Raw genomic sequence first — 24,577 nt, 5'->3', positions numbered from 1 at the left:
GAGCCCACGGGGGAAGTTTTGAAGCCCCCAGCAGGGCAGGTAGCTCTGCTTTCCACCCCGATGTAAAAGAACAAAGCCAAACGAACAAATTGCCAGGTCACACCTCCGACTGTCAGGGCTCTCTCTCGTGTCCCCGCGTTGCAGTGGATGTGACCAGGCCCGCAAAGCACACCCGTGGGAGACACAAGGGGTACAAACACCCTTTCCCAAGGTCTCGTAGGATGCAGGAGCACATGGAGGTTTTCCCCTTGCATCACTCATTGCCTCAGCTTCTCCTGGCTGCTGGAGCTGTGCCCAGCTCCCAGCTCAGCACCCCGAGGTGCTCGGACACCCTGCACCATGCAGCTCCTCCTCCCGGCGCTTACACCCATGGGGGCTCTGCCAGCAGACCGGGCTTCAGCTTCCAGCCGTGGAAACAGAGATAAAGACAAGGTCACCTTCTGTGGGATGCTTTGGGACTGTCTGATGAGGATCACCAAACCCTGCTGGGGGTCCTCACGGTCACCGCTCCTCACCCGGACCCACGAGGGCAAGGAGCTGCTGTTGGGGACGTGGGGACGTGAGCCCCATGCCCACTGCCTGTGGGGTGCTCGCCTCTTCCGAGCTCTTCCGAGCATGCACGGCCATGCTTTCCAGAGGCTAACAATTTGACCAAATCTGGGTTGATTTCCACCAGGAATGTACCAACCCTGCCAAATTTCAAGTCTCTTTTCCAAAGCATGGAGGCACCAGAAGTCCTTAAACAAAGAGACGGAAAAAAAAATAATATTGGCAAAGCTACCGTTTTTCCCCAACCTTCTGCTGAAACTTGAAAAAAAGAAAAAAAAAAAAGAAAAAAAAAAAAAGAGAAAGTTCAGCCTGAGGCAGAGTGAGCATGGAAAAATTCAGCCCTAACAGTTAAGGTCTGGCAAAGGTATAAGCAAACAAACTTCCGCTGGAAAGTGTTGAATAGCCTCAACAACAAGCGCCTGCTGACTCTATCCACAGCAATCGTGTCGAGCAAGAGGTGCCCTCCTCGTCCCTTCCCCTGTGCAGCACAGCACGTGAGGATGTCTTGAGCACCTTTGCCTCCCTGCCCAGCCTGGCCAGCCCCCTGTGCTGTTGGTGATAATATAAAGACCTGACACCACCGTCCTTCCCCTCCTGGGGATGTCACAAGGGGTCCAAATGGCTCCACGGGCTCCTGGATGGACGTGGCACAGGACAGCCACTGGGCAGGGATGGGAAGAAAAGGGTTTTCCTTCCCTGCTCTGCTCTCGGGGCTGATCTCTGAGATCTCCCAAAGCACCTGGGAGATCCCTGCTTGCAGTTACACCAAGTGGGAGATCTCAGCCAGAGCTGAGGGACTCGGGCTCCTCCGTCACCGAGAGGCTGCAAACACCCGGCAGAGTTGGTGCCCCGTGCCTGGCAGGTGCCACTATCCCCATTCTCCCTCTCACCGCCTCTAGACCCTGCTCCAGGGACACTGCTCATCCCTCCCTGCCTCTCCTGAGGGCTGCGGGATGTGCCCAGCGCCCAGCCCGAGGCTGGGAAGCAGTGGTTGCAGCTCAGGGACGGCTCTGGCTGGCTGCTGGCGTTTTTCCTCCCGGTGAGGAGCGGCTGCTTGGGCAGCAGAGCCCCCCTCCCTGGCACAGCACGAGGACGAGGTGAGCGCCCCCGTGGCAGGCAGCCTCGGGTCCGGCATCCTGCTCCAGACCTGCCTCGTCAGCGAGGAAATCAGCCAAAGAGCAGCCCCAGAAGAACCTCCACATGGGTTCACGCGGAGTTCACGAGGGGAGCTCTGCTCCACAAACGCGGCTGCTTTTCGGCTCGCCGCGAGCCTTCCGCAGCCGGCAGGGCCAGGACGGGTGCCCCTGGCAGCACCAGCCTCCTGCAGCACCGAGAGGTGAGCGCTTCACAGGGTCCCCCACCGCCGTGCTCACGGGAGGACGCTCGCAGCCGAGGTTCCCTCGGGCAGCCCCTTGGACAGCCAGCGAGACAGCGGCGCAGACAGGGAGAGCAGCATTAGCTAAATGTCACACCGCCTTATCTGCGGCCAGCAGCAGCCTCCTCGCTTCCCGGGATTTGGCCGGTGGCTTCGTGGGATTTTGCTGCACGGAGAAAGCCGACGCGTGCCCTGGCTTGGGCACGGGATGGGGATGGTGCTGGGCACCCCGGTGACCTGCTGCCCAAGCACCGTGCCTCTGCCCAGGGCCATGCTGTGGCACAGACCAGAGGCAGAGCGGTCCCTCTGGCACCACGAATGCCTCCCTGGGATGCCGCTGCCCCCGAGGCTTTTCCCCTGCACCGGGTGGCACGGAGTGACACCCAGACACGGCACTGCTCCATGGCTTGCGCCTTCTGACACAGGCCAGGCTGGCAGAAAGGCTCGAGCCTCCACCACACCATAGTCTGGATAACCATACGGAAGGAGAAAGCACCCTCTGGCTCCAGAGCCTGATGCACAGCGGTATTTCAAGCCAAAACAGGCAACGTTTTAATATCAGACCTGCCTGCACCTCCCCAGCCCCAGGAGTCACCTACCCACCTCCGCTCCTGCCACCGCCTCTGACCAGAGGAACTGCCTCCTCCTCCCTGGAGGAGATGTTGATGGACAAGAACTATGCTCAGGGGAAAAAATAGAAAAGAAAAAAAAAATCTTGCTTTTTTCAGCATCTGCTGGCCGGCCACAGCAGGCTTCTGCCGTGCAAGACCCAGCATGGAAAGCTGAACATCAAGGCTCTTTGCAGAAGTGGTTACACAAGCTAAAGGCTCCAGGTTGTGATCCCAAACTTTTAAAGCCTCTGGGCAAGCTCCATCTGGAGCTGCCAGCTCCAAGAGCTCCGGGCCAGCCCACAGCTTGTCCCTGGGCTTGGGGAATGGGATTGCCAGCAGAAGACCCCACGTACAGAGCATCCTGATAGCACAGCCAGTTCCTTCATCAGCAGATCTCCAGGTGCCTGAGAAAAGGGATCATTGGGATCATTGCTGCTGGGCTCCTTTAAAACAGCAAGAAAACAAGGCACAAAGAGGGGCAGATCTCACCCTCCGTGGCTCAGCAGGCCAGGGGAATCCAGGTCTCCAAGCCCCAGGCCAGCAGTTCATCCTCAGATACCCAGAAGCAACAGACCATAAATACAGAGCCCTCCCCGAGCGCAGGCAGGAGAGATTTCCCTCCCAGCTGCTAACTGGTGAGCCCTTACCGGCCCTGCTGGGATTCCTCCTGGGTGGACACCAACCTGTGTCCGAGCACCTGGGGGGCACTCGGGTGAAGCCCTGCACTGTGGGCAGAGCAAAGAGCACGTGCAGGTTCTCATGATGCTGCCAAGTGCCCACATCCACTCTGGACAAAGCCAAGCACGAACCTTGCCTTCCCTAGACCTGAAACTGGAAATTTTTACCAGATCTGCACTGTTCTGTGCTGCCCACGTGGAAAAACCTCCTTCGCCTTGTCAAACAGCTCTTGGTGGCAGAAAGCCTTCATCCCTGGCTGACTCTCCCCGTTGAAAGCATGAATAAAAGCAACAGAGGCAAAGTGGGATGGGGAGGGGAACGCCGCAGGGCTGCCCTGGGGTAGGTGGAGGAAATTTCTGTGGTAGGGAGAACAGAGAGCCCTGAAAGGAAACTTGAAAGCGAGGAGAGAAGGGAATGTAACCGCCTCCCCCTGACCTCCAGCAGGCACGGGGCTCGGCAGCTGTGCAGGTCCCTTGGTCTCACAAAGCTCCTCGGAAAAGCAGGTCGGCAGAAGGAAGGTGGGTGAGAGGGATGGGCATGAAGCAATGGGCACAAGGGAGCGTGCAGATGGCAGAAAGGCTCAAGGAGAGGTGGGGACAGAGCCCAGCACACCCAAGGGGCAGGTCCTCGGTGTCCCGGTGTTCTGGGCTGCCTCCTGCCTCCAGTTTGGCCGCCCCACTGAATGCTGCCCATCCCGGCCAGCAGGTCCAGCGCTGAGCTGGCACCGGGACAGGCTCTCCAGGAAGACAAACAAGAGGTTCCCGAAGCTCTGGCAGGCAGAAGTGCCTCGGCCAGAAGGGAACTATCTAAGAGCAGAGAAAATCTGTGCAACAGGGATTGGAAAGGACAAGGGAGGATGAGGAGCACTCAATCCCTTGAAACAGCTGGCGGAAAGGACCGGGGAAGCAATGTGAGGATGCGTGCAGCTGGGGGGTACAAATCCGGGCAGCGGGCACCTGGGCATGGCTCCATCTGTGGAAAAGGACCAGGGGAGACCCTGCGAGACGAAGAGCATCCTCCCCGCTCCTTGGCAGAGACCAAAGGCATCCGTCCTGCTTTGCAGATCCAGGCCGGGGGAAATGGCAAATAAATGATGAGAGTTAAAACAAATCAACTAGCCCAAGGCAAACGGGCTGCTTGACAGAAATCAAAATGCACTGGGGATAATGGATATGCTGCACTGAGAAACAATCTTATCACAGCTTGGAGGTGTCAGCTACCAGCAGAGGGAAGTGCCCAGAACAATGCAGGGGCACAATATTTCAAATTTGTCTTTCAAATAAATGACATTTCCTCCCCGTGCGCTCAACGAGGCAGAGATCTGGCTGAGGGCTCTGGTCGCAGACGGGGAGAACCTGGACATCAGTCTCTGAAATTTTTTCTCTGTCACCTTCCCAGAGGGTTCAGTTTTTCCCACTGAAGCCTCGTGAGAGAAGCAAATGGGAGCTCATTTCCCCTGAGTGCAGACAACCAGGACGAGCTGCTTCCTTGGGGGGCCCTGGCACGAGCTGGGGCCTCGGCTAATGCCACCAGCACGGGGGGCAGCAGGGAGGCAGCGGGTGACAACGCTGCTCGCAGGGAGGATCCAGCCCCTGCTCTCCTCCTGGTCCGGAGCTGCCCAGCCCCACAGCACCCAGCAGCCAAGCTCCTTTCCCTGCTGCCGTGGCTCCTCTGCCCCTGCCGATGCGCTGCGGGCTGGGGAGCGCTGGCAGCAGGGGCACCGGTGCCACCGTAGGAGGAGGTCAGGCTCGAGCCTCTGTCTGTCTGCAGGTGACTCGCAGACAGCAAGGATAAAAAGGGATTTTATGTTAACACATTATTCCTTCCAAATGTTTTCCTAAAGGTAACCCCAGCCTTCAGGGAGCTATTCTGAAGGCTCGTTTATCCCATCAGTGAGTCCCTTAGACACCAGCAAGCCCCGTCCCCAGCCCCTGGGAGGCGAACCCCTGCTCCCCCATGCCCCCGGGCACGCAGACCGCAGCCATCCCCAGGGTGCCAGGACAAACCCAGGCTCTCAAACCACATCCCCCTGTGCCCCGTGCCCCCTGCCCAGCACCCCCGTTGCCCACAGAGGTGTCCAGGGCACTGAGCGCAGCGGCTCAGCCCCTCCTGCCTCCCTGCCAGCACTCCCCACAGCCGGGGAACCTCGCTGGCTGCATGCAGCTCCTCTCGACCACGCTCAGCGCACATCCACGGGCGTCTCGGTGCAGCAGCACGCGTGGCTGTGCACAGCCGAGGGGCACCGAAGCCCCCGGGCAGGGCCCTGCCACCCGTCCTGGCTCCGAGAGCTGCCGCGTGCTTGAGCAGACCACGAGCGCGGTGCCCGAGCCCGTTTCCACACGGCTAATTCAATAAGTCCCAGCTAGCATTACTTCATACGGCAGAGAGGCTCCACAGCTATTAGGGGAATTGGGAACGGGGAGGGGGGGGTGTGTGTGAGGTGGGGGGGAGGAGCTGAAATGGAGAAGGGAGAGAGACAGGGAGGGTGGAGAGGGGGAAGCTAAGACAAGCAGCAGAACAAAACATCCCATAAATCATGAGGAGCTGCTGAAATACCAGAACAAATGACCCCATAGCTTGGCCATTGTTCCTGAGCGATGGCTTAAAGCGCTCCCAGTCAGACAAAGCGCCTCTCCTTTCATTTCAGCGCCGCGCCAGCCTGTCCAGGACCTGTGCTCAGCACAACCGAGCGGGGGGCCAGGACGGACGGACAGACAGGACCAGTGGGATGGGGGGGTGAACCCCCCGGAGGGCTGCATGCCCGTGCCACCAGCGGGTACCCACACCTCTCCGCTTGCCAAGAGCATCTCTTGGCTCCCAGGTGCCCACACAGCGCCCGGGCTCTGATGTGTTTTGCTGAACACATCAGGGGCTGTTGCTTTCTCTTGTTGCTCCTTGCTCAGGCTGGGACCCACTTGGTTGGGAAGAGAAGCAGATCCACATCTTCTCGTGGACGTGGAAGCCAGGAGTAGGACCCCACGGGTCAGGCTGTGTTACCCAGAGCAGCACGGAGCCCTTCGTGGTGCTGTTCCTCCCTGGCTCCCCAAAACCTGCTGACAATTCCTGTGGTGCTTGGCAAAGAGAAAACCAGCCTGCAAAGAGCTGCATCGGGAAAGTCCCAAGTGCCGGGTTGGAAACAGCAGCTCGGGGCCCTGCAGCCCACGGGACGGTGGCACTGCGGTGTCAGGAGGTGAGCACCCTGTGGGCACGGAGCACCCACACTGCCTGCCCACGGCAGGAGGCACCTCCCTGGCACGGCTGCGTTAAATGGGGGCAGTACAAAATTCCAAATAATTCCATGGAAGCATTTCCACGAAACTCCTTTTGCTTTAGAACCAAACCCACGATTCGGAGCAGCGTAAGAGCAGGACGAGCCCAGCGGTCACACGCCAGGTCCCCGCTCTGACCCGCGCTGCCGCCAGGCTTCTGCGCCTCCCTCCCCTTGGCAGAGGGGAAGCCAGGGACTCGCTCAGCACCTCGCCAGGGGCTGAGCAGCAAAAACAAGGGGCTGGCTGCCTCCCGCATGTCTGACCACCAGACGACGGGCTCCTGCCAGCAGCTCCGGCAGCCTGCGGTGGGCAGCCAAGGAGCAGAACCGAGATAACGGACGGGGAAAGGAGGAATGTGCTGCATTTTTTCCTGAACCGCCGGGGGAATAGAGAGCTCCGAGCACAGCTCGCAGGGAGGCTGCCCGGCACAAAGCACGTGGAACGGGGAGGGGGGGGCAGATAGAAATAGCAAGGAGAGAGGGAAGAGTGAGACAACAAAACAACAAGAAACAGGTGAGACAAGGGGCGAGTATGGGAAAATAAACAGGGCAGCAGGAAGGCAAGCAGAGGTGTGAGTGGAAGAGGGAATACCAGAATGAGAGGTAGGAAAGGAAAAGAAAGACACAAATGGATGCCAGGAGGACAAACTGCTGCTGGGTGCCAGAGCTGGAAGGGCACGGGGGGCCAGAGGATCCCAGGCTCCACATGTGCAGGAGTGGATGCAAACAGCAGGTTGCAGCCTTCCTGTGTGCTTAAGGCTCACTTGAAAGAGAAATGTGGATCATTTCCTAGGTGGCACACACGGGAGAGGAGGCTCTCCCTTCACCTTGGTTCACCCTAAGGGGGAAAAAAGGATCGCTCGCGTTTCTCAGAGGGCTCTGCAGAGACACCGAGAAGTCTCCGCAGGAGCTGCCAGGTTTCTGATTCTTAACTCCAACAGCAGAAGGTGTTGAGCTGCAAATAAAGAGCACTTTTGTCTCTCATGCCTTCGTGTTATTTAGGGTTTGGAGCTAGATCAGTATCACAGACAAACAGAGAGCAGAACAGCAACAAATCAGACCAAGAATCCTTCCCTTCCTCCATTGCCAGTTTTGGCCTCATTTGGAGCTCGCGCCGCCTCGGACATCCACGAGCCGTGGTGTGTGCTGTCCAGCACAGGGGATGAGAGAGGAGTCAGCAAAAGCTGTCCTGATAAACACAGACACGAGCAGCCTCCAGGCCTGTCCCCTGAGTGCACAGGCTTCGTGCCGCGCGGTTCCTGCTGATGCACCAGCGTGGGGCTGCTGCAGCGTGAGCGAGCAGCGCCCTGCGGGGCCACGGCACGCTCACCGGCCCTAACAGTGGGGACTTTGTGGCCCTGGCTTTAAAAAAAATACCCTAAAAAGCCTAATAATGAAGTATTTGCTTCAGTAAACAACATATGAATGAAATAAGTGTTTCCTCAATACGTCTCTTTTTCCCTGCCTTCCCTCCCTCCCCCCCCCCCAGCAATTTTTTTTAATAAGTGGAACTAACGAGACTGCTCTCGGTTGCTGCTGAGCTCGGGACAAGACTGTGCCCCTCTCGCCTGGTACAGCACTGGGATGTGTGCCGGGCTAATAAAGCGTGCGTTGTGCCTGGCAGAAGCGTGACCCGTGAGCACGGCTCGCCTGGTGGACGGGGGAGATGCTCAGGTGGGTGCTGGGACCCTGAGACCCTGAAACCTGCGCCTGGGAGCATCCACACACCTACGGGTGAGCACACGGCCGGCCAGCACATCAGCTATCGTGGCAGCAAACAGCTGCATTTCCCAGCCCAGACTGCTGCCAGCACCCAGGGGGGAGCCAGGAGGGACAGGGAGAAGGGAAAGGAGAGGCTCAGGGATCTGCTGTTCCCATCCCGATGGCACTGCTCCAGGCAGGGGACACGGTGTCAGGCAGGCATGGTGGCACTGTACAGCACCTCCTCTTTGTGCTTGGCTTCATCCAGCCCCCCTGAGCACCTACTGGGAATGCTGGCAAACCGACTCAGCTTGCCCTGAAGATGCTTTCTGCTGTGGCAGAGGAATGAGGAGTCAGACTGGCAGTGTTTGGCAGGGGTATCGGGTAGAAAACCCTCCCCCAGACTGACAGCCAGCTTTTCAAAGCAATGGGTGCCGGTGATTTAATTCTCCTATTCTCTGAGTCTGCCTCGCAGTGCAGTCAGAGAGGCAACAGGTGGTGGCAGGTCCCTGAGGCCTTCCTTGCCTTCAGGCCTTGGGCTTAGACGGGCATGAGTCTCAAAAGCTGCTGATTTGGGAAACCAGAGTAAATTCCTGCACTGCTCCCGGCTCTTCTGCTGAGCCACGGCAACGGGAAAGCCTTGGCAGCTGAGCTGAGCACACCAAGGTGGATGGGCTCCTCTCCCCACGGCCACAACACGTCCAAAATCTCCTAAGGACCAGCAGCTGACAAGGCAAAGGCGATTTATCCTCGCCAAGAGCTCATTTGCAGGCTAGCTTACAAGGTCCCCATAAACCAGCATCGCCCACCACTGCTGCGCTGCCCCTGCCCTACACGGTGCTGTGCAGACCGACACGGCACAGGCAGCACCCCCGAGGAAAACGCTGCTGAGCAAAGCAGAAACACACCTCGAGACGGGGGAAAAGTGGGACCCGGGGGGTTAAAAGAGGCACTACAAGGGAGAAGAGAGACTTACTGACTGCTCTGTGCTGAACAAAGAGAAACGCTGTTGGGTTTTAATGAGCTCTTTGCTTGTTTTCCTGATTGATAGGTTATAAATTCACATATTTGTCTATTTGGAAGACTCAGAGGGACTGAAGAGCAGCTTTTCTGATGACATCGTTTCAGCAAAGGGAAGTTGCGCAGCTGGAGAAGAAAGCAATCTGTCACCAAATAGCTTAAATTCTTTGTCTGGCCTCATTAATACCTATTTAGCTTTGATGCCTAACAAACCTCACAGATAGAGGAAGCCTTTGAGAAGGCCTCCACAGCCTCACACGTAAGTGTTAGAACATAGAATAAATGCCAGAAAGTTCTCCAAAAAAAGCAGGGAAAACGAAAACCAAACTCGACATTCTTGCAATTTCTAAGCATTTCTTTTTCTCTTTCTTCTTCTTCTTTTTTTTTTTTTTTTTTTTTTTAAAAGCCTTACCCTCCTTCATCCATCTAAGGAAGCGGAGAGCAATGCAATTTCCAGTTCTTTTAAATATCCTTAGCAGGTCACCTCCAGCACTGGAAGGATTGTGGACTGTGATCTGGTTCCAAGGCTGTTGCATCAGAGCTTAGAAACCCGGGATAAATCCCTCCCTGCTCCAGCCAGGGCTGCAGCCCGAGCCCCGAGCTGAGCGGGGGCCCCACGGGGTGACACAGAGCAGGGTTCATGGGGCCGGGGGCAGCGCTGCCCCATGGCTGGGCTGTGGGACGATGATGGCCCCAAAAGGACCCGGCACCCAGGGGCTGGGTGTCACCCCCAGGCTGTCCCCCAGGCTGCAGGGACCGGGCACAGCGGGCTCACGGCCGCTTCCCTGCAAGCCCCGAGGGATGCTCTGCTGGGGGGGGTCCTTTCACCCCATAGCAGAGGAGCCCGTTTGGGGCTGCCTGCTGCTCCCAGCACCGGGGTGAGGGGGATTTAGGGCTCAGTGCCCCGGGGGAGCTTTTGTAGCAGCTTGGATGGGTGTTGTTGGGAACAGGGGAGAGGAGGGGGACTGGAGAGGCGGGGGCTGCGTGCCCCCAGCCCTGTCCTGCAGCTCTTACCATTCAATGCTCAGAGACCTGGGCCGGAAGGCAGACAGCTCGGCCGAGGCATACTCAGCTTTCCTTCTCTTCTCCTGCTTCTGCTTAACTGACAAGCGGTGGGCAAACCTAGAGAGGCTGCTTTCCGACCTGGGGAAGGGGAGAGGAAAGGTGTTAATGTCACTGCAGCACCCCGGGGCACGGGGCCACCCGATGCTGGGGGCTGCGAGGGGCACAGGGGGGCTCTGGGAGGGCCAGCAGCACCGGGACGGGGCGGTATGAGACTGGGGGAAGCCAGCTGGAGCCAGGAGAAGCTGCAGGAACACGGGCTGCTTCTGCTTCTTGCAGCACGAGGACGGCAGAGCATCGGGCGAGGGAAGCAAAGTGGGGAGGACGGGCAGGCTGCTGCCAGCCCCAGCCCTGCCACACGTGCCCGCAGCCCTGGGGGGCTCCGGCACCATCCCTGCTGGCAGCACAGCCCCTGCCGAGCCCCCTGGCATGGCCAGGGCGAGGAAAAAACCTCTCCTCCTCCTCCTCTGCAGCAGGGAGAGGACATTGGGACATCGCCCACCGCCACCCGGCACCGCCGACCACTGTGCACCATCAGAGCCGGTGCTTCTGCTCCCCGGAGTCCCAACCGGCTTCAGCCGAACAAAATACCTCTTAAAACGCAATAAAATGAAAAGAAGGTATTTCTCAGAAACGAGAGCTCCCCGCCTTTCCTCACAGTAATTAAATAAGCCATGAACAGCTAACAGTTTTTGTGCTTTTTTTTTTTTTTTTTTTTTTTTTCTCCCGATACATTTTAAACACGGACATCTTCAATTCATTAACTCTGGTTATTGATTTATTTTTCAGCTTATGAATTGCTGTTGCGCAGGACGGGGTGGAGACAGCTTTCTGGAGAAGGCACTTGTCTCCACCATCACCACCGGGAAGGAGCTGCTCAGGCCTTCCAGGGCCATTCCTCACATTCTTGAGAAGAAACGCTACTTTGATGGCAAGGTTTGCCTTTAAAGAAACTCCACGAGAAACCCAAACCCCGGCTTTCCCCCTCGGAGCACTGGAGGAAAGGGCGTTGGGCGAGGAGCAGCTCAGGCACCCGGGGAAGCCCCCGGAGCAGAGGCTGCCACACGCACCCCATCCCTGCAGCCTCGCCTCTCCCTTCAGCCCGTGCCAAAGTGCAGCTGAGAGGAGCAACGTGCTGGGCTGGAGAGGCTCAGGGCACCCTCTGCTCCTCTCCAGATGGTCTGTGGGCTCTGGGACCTGCCTGGGGCACACGTTCCTGTTGGCTCTGCTCGCCCCATCCCCACCACTCCATGCCCAGCCCTCCCTCCCGATCTAGGTGCCCACAGCTCAGCCCCATGCCGGGATATGGGGTCAGGAGCGGCTCAGGAAATCCCAAACCGATGGATGTCAGCAGCCACCAGCCACATGGAGCAAGCTCCTCATCCTCCCTCCTCCCTCCAGCCTGCTGGTGTGGGTGAGGAGGGCGTGCGTGGGCATGGGGAGACCCAGAGGGGTCCTCAGAGGGCTCCAAGCAGCTGGACCCCAAAGCTACGGCAGAGCCTTTGTTTCCTTTCCCAGTGAGAAAGCCCCGAGCACGTTACAGTCTCATCTGGCTATTTATACGGTGCTGCTTTACATAAACTGCGCTGCAGGAGAGGGAATGAATCATACCTGCTCTACCCGGGCTGCACGAGCACCAGCACAGCCGCAGCCAGCCCCGCTGCAGCCAGCCCCGTCCTCGGGGCCACGCGCGGCTCTGCGCCGAGCTCCTCTTTGGGGACACCCCCGGGGATGTTCCCAGGTCCGTGCATCGTGCCTGGGCTCCGGGGCTGATGCCTGCAGCAGGGTGAGCCCCTAGCACCACGGGGATGCTGCGGTCACTACGCTTTCACCCCCCAGGTGCTCTCCAAACTCTCTAGATGCCTTTTTCCCCTGATTGGCGTTAGAGCCCTTAGGGTAAGGACAGGGAAACTGAGGCACAGAGCAGCCGTTTGAGCAAGGAAGGTTTGCCTGTGGCTGCCAGCATCCATCCTCTTGCACGCTTCACCGGCCAGCAGGATTTTTGTGCCTCCTCCCACGGCACCCGCACGCCCTGCCCGTCACAGCAGCACCCGCCGGGCTCCCAGGGGTCCCAGACGCCGCCCGGGAGCCGAGGGGATGAGCAGCAAAAGCCATCGATTGAAACATCAACCGCAGCGATGGGGAGAACTGTCTCCTGACAACCAGAGAAGGTTGTTCAGCTACTGTGCTGTATCATAAATCACACCTCTCTGACTTGCCATCTGTCAGCCAGATTACACATGTTCAGAGTCCCATGTCAGCGTTTAAGTCAGAACACAGCATCTTTTTCCCAGAAATAATTACCGGCCCTGGAGACTCCTGCAGCAATGCCCGTGGAGTGCCACGACTCGTCCCTTCCCTCGCGGCAGCAGCTCGGCGGAGCAGAACCGGCAGCGACGGCGCTGGGGACACGGGGACGCTGCTGCCTGCAGGGCGGGGGAATGGGAAGACCGCAGGCGACTTCTGCCCCATAAAACCACAGCGATGTGCCCACGAGGGGCCGGCAGGACCTGCACAGCCCCCTGGCACCAGCCCCGGCCACGGCCAGGCCCAGATGCTGGGGCTGAAGGCAGAGGGACCCCGCAGCGCCTGGCTGCGCTCCCCGGGAGCTCCAGCAGCACGAGCCTGGGGGGCTCAGCACGGTGCTCCGACCCCACAAAGGGACAGGCTCTGGCTCGGCGCTTGTGCCGTTGATGCCCAGCCTTCCACAAAGGCTTTTTTTGGGGTCTGACCCCCGCACAGCTGCCTGGCAAAGCCCCAGCTCGCTGCAGCAGTGCGAGCAGAGCAGGCGGAGCGGGCTGGCAGCCTCACCGAGGTGTCACAAGACGCAGCGTCCCCGCGCAGAAACCTGCGCAGCTGCCCTTTCGGATGAGGACAAGAGTCTGAAGTGCTGCCCTCCGCCCCCTCGCTGGCCGGGCAGGCAGATGAGCAGTGACATTTCACAAAGCTGAATTAGGACAGAAAAACCCAGGGCTCGCTTCGTCCTTCTGGCTTCCCCAGCAGTGCCTAGGTGTGGATCTGACCAGGGGCGTGCAGTGCCTCGGCGCTGCCTCCCCCCGCGCCACACCACAGCGGGGAAGTGATGACAAGCAGGAAATAAATCACAGACCCAGGCAGCCCCGTGCCCTTCGGCTCCAGCATCCCACCTGCCCCACGCCTGCCCTGCAGCTGTCCCTGTCCCCGACAGCACCCAGCCATGGAGGTGAGGTGACAGCAGCGGTACCTGCACCCGCCAGGAGCAGCCGTCAGCAGTGGCCCCAGCAGCACTCCAGTCCCACCAGCACGGCCAGCCCAGCCCGAGCCCCCTGCCAGCACCACGGCACGAGGGCTGGAGGCAGCCACGCACCAGCCAGGGAGACATCTTAGCCCAGACAAGAATAACTCCCACTTGTTGCACTCGCTAGCCTGCGACTCGGGAGCTAGCATGTGCTCGTATGCCGCTGCAAATTAATCCAGCTCCTGCAAGGCAGCTGACATCCTCCTGAGCGGGCACGGGCAAGCCGAAGTCCCAGGACGAGGCACGCGGTGGCTGTCAGCAGCCCGGGCACTTCGCAGCACACAAACAAGCAGCGTTTTCAGCTGTTCCTCCCCTTGGGAACAGCGACTGCAAAACCAGCTTTTGAGCTGTGTTCATGCCTGCAGGCACCCCCTGGCCCGAGCGCTGCGGGTGTCGAGGCTGGGAAGGGGCATCCCCGGGATGGGAGCTGGCGCAGCTCCTGCGCTCCTGGCAGCTGGGCACTTTGGCTCCTGGAAGTGTTTTATTCGCACAGGTGCAGCCAGAATAAAAGAGGGAAAAAACAACTAAAGCCGGAAAGGTGCCTCCTGAGCAGGCAAAAGCTTTCGGGGAGAGAGCGGCTTCGGAGAGGGGACGTGCACACAGACACACGGCCGCACACATGCAGCCACCCCCCAACACGAACACTGCACGGCAGCCCCCGCTCCCTGCCCACCGCCACGCACCTGCCTGCACAGCCTGGGCACAGCTCTGGCCACGAGCGTGTCCCCAGAGCAGCAGCTGGGGACAGGACCCCAGTGAGCCGGGCACTGCTGCGGTGTGCCGTGCCGTGCCGTGCCGTGCCGTGCCATGCCAGGACAGATGCCCAGGAGCCCCGCGCTGATGCTCACTCACCTGCACAGCCTCTGCTGCCTTCCCTCCAGGCTCTGCAGGTCACCCCCCTCCGGAGCAGCAGCTCAGCCAAGAGCAGCTCTTCGGCAGCGTCCCTGTCCCCTCGACGCACAGAGCCGCACGCACGCTCCCATCCCGGCCGGGAGCACAGCCCCGCCGCGCCGCCCTGCTCCCACCCGCGCTGCCCGAGCTCCTCAGCCACCACCTCTGCCTCCCTCACCCATCACCTCAGGTTTCTCGCTTGGTCTGTGCTTGGCTCTTTTCTTTTTTTTTTTTTTTCTTTTCTTTTCTTTTTTTTTTTTTTTTTTTTTTTTTCCTCCCAATCTTGTTTCTATAGAAACGAGATTAGCAGAGGGGGAAATAAAACAGCCCCATGTGACTCAGATTCCGACACTGAAGAATCTCCCGGTCGCGCTCGCCGGTGCTTTACATAACAAGGAGCCTGCGCGGGCTCCAGAGGGGACCTGGTGCGGCACCGGGGGACCACCGGGCAGATGGCAGCAATGCCACCACCTCAGCCCCAGGGCCCCCAGGATCCCACTGGTGGCTTTGGGCTCCCTTCATCACACCCAACACAGCAACGTGCCACCAAGCCTGCTCATGTCCCCCGAGGACACGGAGCCTCCACCACAGCCCCTCTCTGTGGTCCATTTGTCTCAGGTGTGGAAGGGGAGAACACAGAGAGCCACCGAACGCTGCCCTGGCTCTCACCAAAACTTCTGGGGTACCCAAGTGAGGCTTGAGGCAGGGCACCCCAAGAGCCCTGATGCTGAGGCACTGTCCTGCCCCTGCCCCTGTGGCTCGGGATGTTGGTTTTGGTCAGGGAACTCCAGTCGTGGTGGCCTGGCCGGTGAAAACACGGGGTGGAAGCGCCGGGGACACCATGCCTCGGTGTGCTGCTTCACCTCGGGGACAGATCTCACTGCAAGGTTCCAACACGCTCAGTGCTTCTGCTGCTGATCCCCAGCCCGTTGGCTCCGCGCCCGTGCAGGGCGAGGAACTCAGCAGCAGCTTCTCCTGGTGCCCAGGTTCCCCTCGGTACTTCAGTGCCCCACTTCTCGCGCTGACTCAGCCGTGATTCCCGGCTGAGAGCTGTTGATACCAGAGCCCCGGGGCCTGCCCTTGGGCTATCTCAGCAGGAACCTCTCCCCCTGAGAGCGGCACATCGCTCCCACAGGCGCTCGTTTGCCAGCGATGAGCTCAGGACAGATGAGGCAGCGTGACGGAGCAGCTGCTGGCAGCCACGGCTTGAGCAAGTGCCGGGTTCAGGAGTGCCCACCCGGCCAAACCTCTCCATGCCATGGGCTTGTCAGAGCTACAGAGGGCTCTGAGCTGAGCAGGGGATGCTGAGGGGGGGTCCTAGGCTTGGAGGGGGTCACGGTGGGGATGCCACAGTGGGGAGAGAGGTGCAGTGGCAGCAGCTGGTAAAGGAAGAAGCTACAAGAGCAAAGCGAGATCTGAGCCAGCCCAAGGATGCAGTGCTCAGGACAATCGGCTGTGCTGGGGGCCCCCGAAGCACTCCTTGACCAGCTGCCTGGTGAAGACCCGGGGCAGAGCACGCCTGGGGCCGGCTGCTGACATTGAGCACATGTTGGGAGCATCAACAGTGCTAAAACATCGTGAGTCCACACGCACGATGGGTGGAGGCAGGCAGACTGAGGCCAGGCTGCTTCCCCAGGAAGGGCAAGGCCACACAAGATCCCCTGCACAAGATCCCCTGTCTGAGGTATGCTACCGGGGCCCCAAAAACTTCCGCCAGCAGAACGGCTTTGATACACACGGCTAATTATAGCTGGCATTATCAGGATGCATCACAATTAGCAAGGCAGTGGATATTTTCTATTTCTGATCCGTCACGCCAGGCGGGTAGGTAGCCCCGAGGATGAAAGGAGAAGGGAAGCAGGGGGAAGAAGGACGGAGATGCCTTACGTGTGTGTTTAAATCAGCAGCGCAGCTGTTTCTGAGCCCTGTGGAAAACCAGGTTGTCGACGGAGGGTATTTATAAAGCAGGCCAGGAAAGCAACTCGACACATCCTTCCAGCGCAGCCCCCTAAGCATCCCTGGCAGCCCCGCTGCCCACTCGCTGCCACCCGGCTCTCGGCACCTTCTGGGTGCAACCCGAGGTCCCCCCGGCCCCACGGTGAGGCCTCGGGATGGTTTCTCGGGCTGGCTCTGCCGTGCCATTTAGAGGCTGGATTAAAGCAGCAGCCAGGAAGAAATCCAGCCTCCCACCCCGCTTGCCTCTCCTTGGCCTCTGCAACATCCAGCACCAGGCCATTTGCTTCGGGACCGCGGAGCAAATGAAAGAAATAATAATTCCTGGAACTGGGTGACGTTTTTAAAACTTTTTCTTGTTTTCTTTGAAAAAGGGAGTTTTGTTAAACTTACAGCTTTTGCTGCATAGAATTTGATGCAAATCCAAGCAGAAGGAACCGCCTGATGAGTCCTAAATTAAAATGTTCCTTTGTTTTGGCTTTCAAGCATCGCATTTTAATACCAATCCACACTCAGAACGGAAGGTAAATTTGCATGTCATTCCCCTAAAAATTCCTTGCCAAAGCGATGATTTCGTTCATTTGCATTTCTCTGACAATGCCAGCTGTCCCCTCTGACCAGCAGCTGTCTGCTCGCAGGGACGGCGATGCTGGGCACGCACACCCGCGGCACCCGGCTGCACCGTGCCCGGGGCAGAGCCACCCGCGTGCCACCAGGCCAGCACCGTGCTCTGGGGTGACTTTATCAACGCTTCCCCTGCTCCTCTTCCTGCTCGTGGGGAAAGCTTGGGCACACACTCATTCATGGCACATATTCAGACTGTCATGGCTCGTACAGAGAGCTCAAAACCCAACTTGTTTTTGTGTAGGGGCTTTCTTCAGCCAGTCGTGGTGCTCAGTGTGAAATAAAATGGGCAGAAACTGTTTTTCTCATGGAAAATCCTTGCCATTTTGCTTATTTTAAAGGACTCTGCCATGGAAGTGCTGGGGCATGCTCCTCCCCGAGCAGCAGGACAGAGCTTGGGCTTCGGTCACCGCCAAGGGACGGACAGAGGAACATGCAGGCTTCCTTTCTTGCCAGGGGCCAGGAGGGTGCCACACAGCTCTGGCAGCTAGTTGTCATGTTAAGGCTTTTATCTTAATTAATAAGATACCAACGGCCTGGGAAAATCAAGAAGGAAGAGAAGAGAAAAATCCAACGACTCCCTTCCCTCGCACGCAATCTGCACAGGCACATGATGAGGTTCCTGGGGGAGCTCAGCCCTCCTGAGGCGTTTCCTCCCCACAAAACCTTGGTGGCATCTTGGGGCACCCTCGAGATAAAACATTTCCCGAGCCAGCTGGAGCACATCCCCCTGCTCGGCGAGTGTAGAAGAGGAGAAGCCCTGGCAGGGCACGAGCGCTGCTGCTGGCACTTTGGGCTGGCACCCAGGGTGCTGCTGTGCCACAGCCCAGCTCCTCCAGCTCCTGTGCTGCTCTGCCGAGCCACGCACAGCCCCGGCATCCCCACCCTGCCCGGCAGACCTCAGCCTGCTCCCCTCTGCGGGGGACAGACCGCCCCGGGGGGACCTGCTATTGTTTAGTCTGAAGGCGGCACTCACGCTGGAGCCAAGCCTTGTTTTAAATGGCCCTGCATCCAATGCTCGGCGCAGGAATGGAAAAGCTTGTTATTCTGGGCTCCCCGTCCACCAGGGTTTTCCAAGTGCAGGAGAGGAGTGATGTGGTTAACGCAAGCTGGCCGCAGGGCCTCCATGGTTTTCCTTTTTGGATGGCCAGCAACCTCGGGTGGACCACACCGCCTGAAGCCCTCGGCCACCGTCCGGTGGGTGGGCAGGTGCCAGGAGCTGCACGGGCACGTGGGCACGCTCGTGCAGGGTGCCGTGGGGAGGGCCAAGCAGCACGGTGGAGCCGGGGGGCTGCTCTCTGCACCTCGTCTCCTGCAGAAGGTGAGCAGTCACCAGCGCCACCAGTTGGGCTCCCAGTCCCAGGATGGGCAGTGGGAGGGTGCTGAGCCAGGGGCTCACATGTGGGACTCGTGCACAGCCTGGTTCGTGGGCAGATCTGCGCCAGGGCTGTGGACGATGCGGTGAGCCCCGGACCCACCAGGTCACAGTTACAAGCACATCTCCACGCTAAAGCAAAATTTCCCTCTCCGATTTGCATCGAAGCACGCTGTTTTCTGCTCACACTGCTCCCTGAATCCCCAGGTCTTCCCAGTCCAGCGAGACCCCCTCACCACCGAGACTGAGGCACTCGCCCGGTGCTCTGCCCAGCACTGAGCTCGTGGCCAGGAGGAGAGCTTAATGGCCTCAAAACCACCAGGGATGGGGCAACAGGCAACGCGTCCCTGCAGGCAAACTGTAGCTCATCCAAGCTTCTTCCCGGTGCAAAGGTCCTCTCCAAAAAGCATGGCGAGGATTTACAAAGGTCCCTCTCGGAGAATGGACTAAGAAGGGGTGAGGAGAAAAAAGCACAAGAGAAGAGCCCTTGGCGTGCCGCCGGTGGCAGCCTCCAGCCCCCGTCTCCTCCCCACGGCAGGGAAGCGCCACAGAGGTTTGAGGGACTTGAAGGGCTTTGCAATGCAATAAAAACATTCCTGCCGGCAAAGCATGAAACCCCAAAAGTTTATGGGAAACCACTGTCTTCGGATGTCTGCATATCTTCAGGCATCCTGGGAGCTGTAGTTCAAAGAAACCAAGAAAAAAGCAAGCAGCCGATAATGATGGTTTCTGGACGGAGGCTGTGTGACTATTGGCTCCCACATGAAAGCCCGCATTTCTGGGATGCTGAGCACGTTTCTGCAGCCAAGCGAGAGGAGAGCTCGTTGGCGGCTGGGGCACGAGGGACCCAGGAGGGAGGGAGGGCAAGAGGCACCCGCAGCCAGGGGGCCGAGGAGGAGCGAGCGCCACGCTTTGGAGCAGGCACGGGGGGAGCCAAAAGCCGGCCACCCAAGGGAGCGACGTGCCGCAGGGCCGGGAGACCTGCTGGGTCTGTGGGAAACGTGCTCCCCGAGCGGGACAGGGCCCTCCTCCAGGCCAGGCTGCAGCACCACAGCTTCCTCTGAGCTCTGGCACCCCACGGCCTCACCTGTGAGCTCATGCTGAGGTGCCTCGGTTTCTCCTTTAGCTCCCAGGTCTTGGTGTGTGACCACCGGCACTGCATGACCCCGCTGCGTCTTCACGACCACGTGGGCCTGGGTGCAAGGCAGCAAACGGCCATCTCCAGAGCAGAGCCTCGGCGAGGGAGCAGGAGAGAGCGAGGCTGCTGTCACAGCCCGTTTCCGAAGGGAAAAGCAGCCATATGGACGCAGAGCCTCCTTCAATAGCTCCAAGGAACGCGCGCGCGCTGCCAGGGTTTGATACAGGTTGGCTCAGCGCTCCCCAGACCCGTAACGCACCTTCTGCAGCCCGAAACGCAGCCATCTCGCCGAGCCTCTCTTTGAATTAACGCTGCTCTAAAGATCAGGTTAAAAACGCTGACGTCCGTCCATTACACCAGGAGCCGTTCCCAAAGCTACTGTCTCTTTTTCAAAATGAGCCAAAGCAGCAAAGGGTTATTAACCGAGGGGAAAACGAGGACAGGGAGGGAACGTGCTGTTCTTTGATGGGAACTGCGCTAATGAGCATTACAAAAATACAGATCAGAAAACCTCAATGACAACTTCAACCCTAGAAACGCTGCGGTGAGACCTGCAGCAAAACAAGGGGGAGAACAGAAGGAAAAACCAGCCGTGGCCCAAGCGCCGTACAGCAGAGGGGACCTCACGCGAAACCCCTGGGTCCCAGCAGCAGGTTGTCGGAGTGAGCTGTCTGAGATCTTTTACAGGACCGGGTCCAGCAAAGCACCTACTCGTGTGCTTATCTTGCAGGGTAAGGGTGGCCTGGGAAGCGCAATGCTTCATGAAAAGGCACTTTTCTGGACTGGGGCCATGGCGATGGAGCTGAGTGCTCCAAACCCTAACCTGAGCAGGACCTCCCAGTGCTGCCTCTCCCCTAGACAAACAGCGAGCCCATGCTGAATGTCAACCTATATTTCAGGTGTTTAAAAATAAGCAAACTCGCCCCTCTCTACAAAATAACAAAAATCCTGGAAAAAACAGAGCACAAGCTGTGCCTTCACACCTCCCCCACCGAGCGCAAACCCAGGACAAGCGAAAGGAGGCTAAGTCCAACGAGAGGCAGGTTTTCTAACCAAAATGTTAGCACAGCCCTGACGCTCGTGGTGACAGGTACCGGCGCTGCGGGGAGCCCCCGGGCTCCCAGCGCTGCGCGGGCTCCGCGGGAGACAGGGGCTGGACCCCGGCGGGACGGATGCGCTAAATTAGGAATGAAAACATTCCCCCCTTGGCAGAAGGGGAGGCTCAAAGTGAGCCCTTGTCCAGCACAGCCAGCGGGTGAAGCAAGACGACGACGACAGCTCTGCCAGAGTCCAAAACATACTCGAGACTTGTTTTGAATGACTCTACGCGCAGCTTTAAAACGCTTAAAAATTTCCATCTGACCTGGCTGCAGAGCTGGGGGGGGGGGGGAGGAGAAGCTGCGTTTTGTGTCATACTCGGTTTTGTTTCCACGCAGCCGATGCGCTGACCCCGACGTGAATTTTTTTCACCAGGCAGTGAAAAGAGAGACCTGTCGGGGAGGGCAGTGCTGAGAGGAGCAATGGGATGTCTGTGCTGTGGGTGCGGGCAGCACCGGGTGCTTGGCAGCCCCCGAGGAGCAGGGTGGCTCCGGGGGCTCGCACTGTGCCAAGCCGTGGGGGTGACGAGCCCGGCGGGCAGGGCAGCGGCAGCGGCTGGTGCCCAACGCTCCTGCCGGCGGCTCGGCACCGCAAACAACCCTGCAGGAGGGAAAGGGAGAGGAAGAATCCCTTGAGGGATCCGCAAGGCACCAACGGAGCTAAAAATAAGCCCTGACAACAAGTCGGTGTAGAAACAGAAAACCAGGATCCCTAATAATAGAGGGCTGTCAGCCGGAGGAGGGAGACGCGCGGCACCCCGTGCACCGGTGCTGCCAGGCCGCGGTGCAGGGCTGCGGGGTGTCAGGGCTGAGGGACAGCAGGGCAGTGCTGGGGGGGACAGCAGGGACCTCGGGCCTCACCTGCGGCACGGACAGAGCCCGCTGCCCCGTCTGGAAGAAGCAGCAAACATATCTCCGAGGTCCTGGTGGCTACCTGCAGGCAGCGCCCCGCTCTCGGGCAGGGAGGTGTGTCTGCGGGGTTCCTCGCTGCTTTTCATCTCTGTGTTTTCCAGTTCCCTCTCAGGGCAGGCCGGCCGGCTCCTAGGAACCGGGATGCTCATGCCAAACTCCTCGATCCCTCCTCCGCTCCTTTCCAAGCTCCAAAGTCAAAGCCAAATCTGTCCTTCCCAGTGCCGGTCACCATCTTCCCCACATCCCTCGGATGAGATCAGGCCGGTGCCGGGACTCATCCCTGCAGCTGCCCGTGTTCCCTTCAGCTATCCTCCCCTTTCCAGGCCCCTCCAAGGATGCGTGCCCTGATCCAGGCTTTCCATCCCCCTGAACATGTGCCATCGCAGACAGAAACATCGGAGCTCAGGCCACGGTGAGCTCACAGCTATACGGCAACAGAAACATTCTTGGAAAGTGCACAAAGGGCTGCGGGTGGCAACTCGCTCACGCCGTGAAACCCAAATGGGGATTTCAGGGCTTCACGGGACCAGAAATCCCTGCCCTGGATGCGAGCGCAGTAGATGAGGAGCATGCAAGGGCCTGGGCTTCACCCACCAGGCGCACACAGAAATCCAAGCACCCGCCCTGGTGTTTGCTGCTGCCCTGCACAGCCCCGGGGAGGTGGGGGGACCCTGTTTTTCCCCATCCTGCCGTGCTGTGGGGGAACATCCGCGGCCACGGTGGTCCCCTGCATGCCTAGGGTTGGTGACAAAGCACAGGGCTGGAGGGACGCAGGGCAAGGACAGGCCACCGGGGAGAGGGGCACCGGAGCCGGCGGGGAGGTAACTCGATGACTTTGGCCACCAAGTGCCCCCCCCGCACACCGCCCCCGGCGTCAGGCTCGGGTGACTAATGCTCCAGGAAGGGGACGCTGGTCTCCTGCAACGCTACCCGCTGCTAATCCCGCGGGTTTATCTGTCACTTCCGCGCGCCGGGAGCCAGCAGCACCCAGCCCGGTGGTGCGGAGCCACACAGCGCCCAGCCCTGCTGCTCCTGCTCCCTGCTGCTCCTGCTCCCTGCTCCTCCTGGCTCTTGTGGTCCGGCTGGGGACCCCGTGTGCCCCATCACCCATATGCCTGGTGCCTCTCCTGCATCCCTGGAGCAGCCACAGGGACGTGCTCGCCGCCACGGGCACCAGCACCGGGAACCTGCAGCCGGTGCCGGCCGATGCTGTGCAAGTGCCGGGGCGTGTGGCTCGGCGCTAACCCAGCTCTCCTGCTCAGGAATGTCCAAATAAATACCGAAATGCATAAAAAGGACATAAATAAGGTTGCCTGAGATGGCTGTTTGTCTCCCGCCTGGCCAGGACCCCCTCGGCCTTGTTACTGTTTGGCTTGGCAGATGACAGCCGGGTAATTTGTTTCCATTGCAATGAAGTTCTAATTAACTGGAATAAACTTTTTACACTAAGTGTGTTTGTTTAACAAACTGGCTCTTTCAGAGCCTCACCGAGACCTGATTGATGCATGTGAGGGGAGTGGAAACACGCTGGGTGCTCGGGCATTAAAGATGCAGTGTCTGAGCAGGCCGGGCTGAAAGGGCTCTCTCTGTGTTTGGGAAATCAAAAATGACACCCCCGATGTCTGGGCCGGGGTGCGGGTTTCAGCGTGGCCTTTGTGTATTTAGGGCTTCGCGTTCACTTGCAGAGCCCAACAGGTCTCTGAGCAGCGAGGCACGCGGGGACGCAGCAGTCCCTGGTGCCGACAGCCCCGATCGCTCCAGCCACACCACCGCCAGCAAAACCTGTCCTGTGCCATGCTGCTGGGGGTGTTGAGGGTGAAACCCCCTGGAGGGACCCCACAGGATCCTCGCTGGTGAAGCCAGCAATTGATAGCAGTGAGAACAAGGCAGTCGGGAAGCAGGCGGAGGGGATCTGGGCTCCCGGTGGCACTGGGTGAGGAGAGGCTGGCAGGGAGCAGGGACCTCCTCATCCCCCCAGAGACCCGGTGGGCTTGGGACTGGCAAATCTGCAGGACAAGGCTCCAGCACAGCCGGGCTCCTGCGGGTGGCGGGGTGCCGTGCACAGGCAGGGGGACTCGCTGGAAACATCTGGGAAAGGGCAAAACACCTGGAACGGCAGCACATGAGCTGCACCCTCAGGACGGCAGCTTCTCAGAGCTGAAAACAGAGCAAGGACCCTCGGGACGAGCACTGATCAGCCCACCCACTGGTGGCCTGGCACCCTGGGACACAACGTGCCATTAGAAGAGGGACAAGAGAGGAACACGGCAGGGAAGCAACAACAACCCCACTGCCAGGGCGCAGAGCCCCATCCCAGCCACCGCACCATGCGCTACGGCCTGCGCCTGGATGCGCCCCGAGCTGTGCTTCAGCTGTCTAACGAGACAGCAGCATGAATAATAAGCGCTTCTGGAAAACAAAGCATCTCTGACACGAGGGGAGAAGGAGCACAGCTGAGCTGTCCCTCGCTGGATGCGTTTTCTTTCCTATCTCCCACCACAAAGAAAAGCCTGTAACAGCCCCTGCTTGAGACCTGTCACCTCCGGAGGTTTTCTTGAGGCATTCAAGCTTTTGGAAGGCTCGACTTTTCTATTTTTAAATGTAAAATTGCACATTGCGCTGCTTGCGGGTGGGGTAGGGTTCATTTTGCTGCCTCCTTTACCTCGTTCTTCTCGATGCACTGCAGGCGTTTCCATTTGCCCAGGGCATGGAGCCATTTCCTCATGGCTTTGGTGGTGGGCGCAGATGTAACCGTGTGGGTTGAGAGGAGCCAGGCAGGGACAACGGGACCTGAACACAGCCCCACTGGACACAAAGGGATCCCCAACAGTCAACCTGCCTGTGCTGGCCACAGCTCGATTCAGCCAGGTCTTTAATTAGGTTCTAATAGAACTATCCAGTGTTTCTTCAGCAATTGCTGTAGGCTCCCCCTACCCTCAGCTGCATTTTATGGATGTGTCAGAAGCCACCAGTGGCAGCACAGGCGGCAGAGATTTGTCCAAGCCACCCCTCCAGGCTCCCTCTGCAGTCAGGGAAGAAACTGGGC

At 59.2% G+C, this 24,577-nt stretch overlaps 1 protein-coding gene across 1 annotated transcript in view; it reads right to left on the bottom strand.

The window, feature by feature from the left end:
* LOC311215268 (ankyrin repeat and fibronectin type-III domain-containing protein 1-like) overlaps positions 1–24,577 on the bottom strand; it is a 183,105-nt gene that overhangs the window by 19,198 nt on the left and 139,330 nt on the right. The window contains exon 6 of the mRNA XM_084296363.1: positions 10,217–10,345. Coding sequence (XP_084152489.1) covers positions 10,217–10,345 — 129 coding nt within the window. The remainder of the gene's footprint in view (positions 1–10,216; positions 10,346–24,577) is intronic.

This window comes from Netta rufina (assembly GCF_964035555.1).
Source record: "Netta rufina genome assembly, chromosome: 15".
Taxonomy (NCBI): Eukaryota; Metazoa; Chordata; class Aves; order Anseriformes; family Anatidae; genus Netta; species Netta rufina.
The sequence above is the reverse complement of the archived record's forward strand: the minus strand, read 5'-3'. Positions and strand labels throughout refer to the sequence as shown.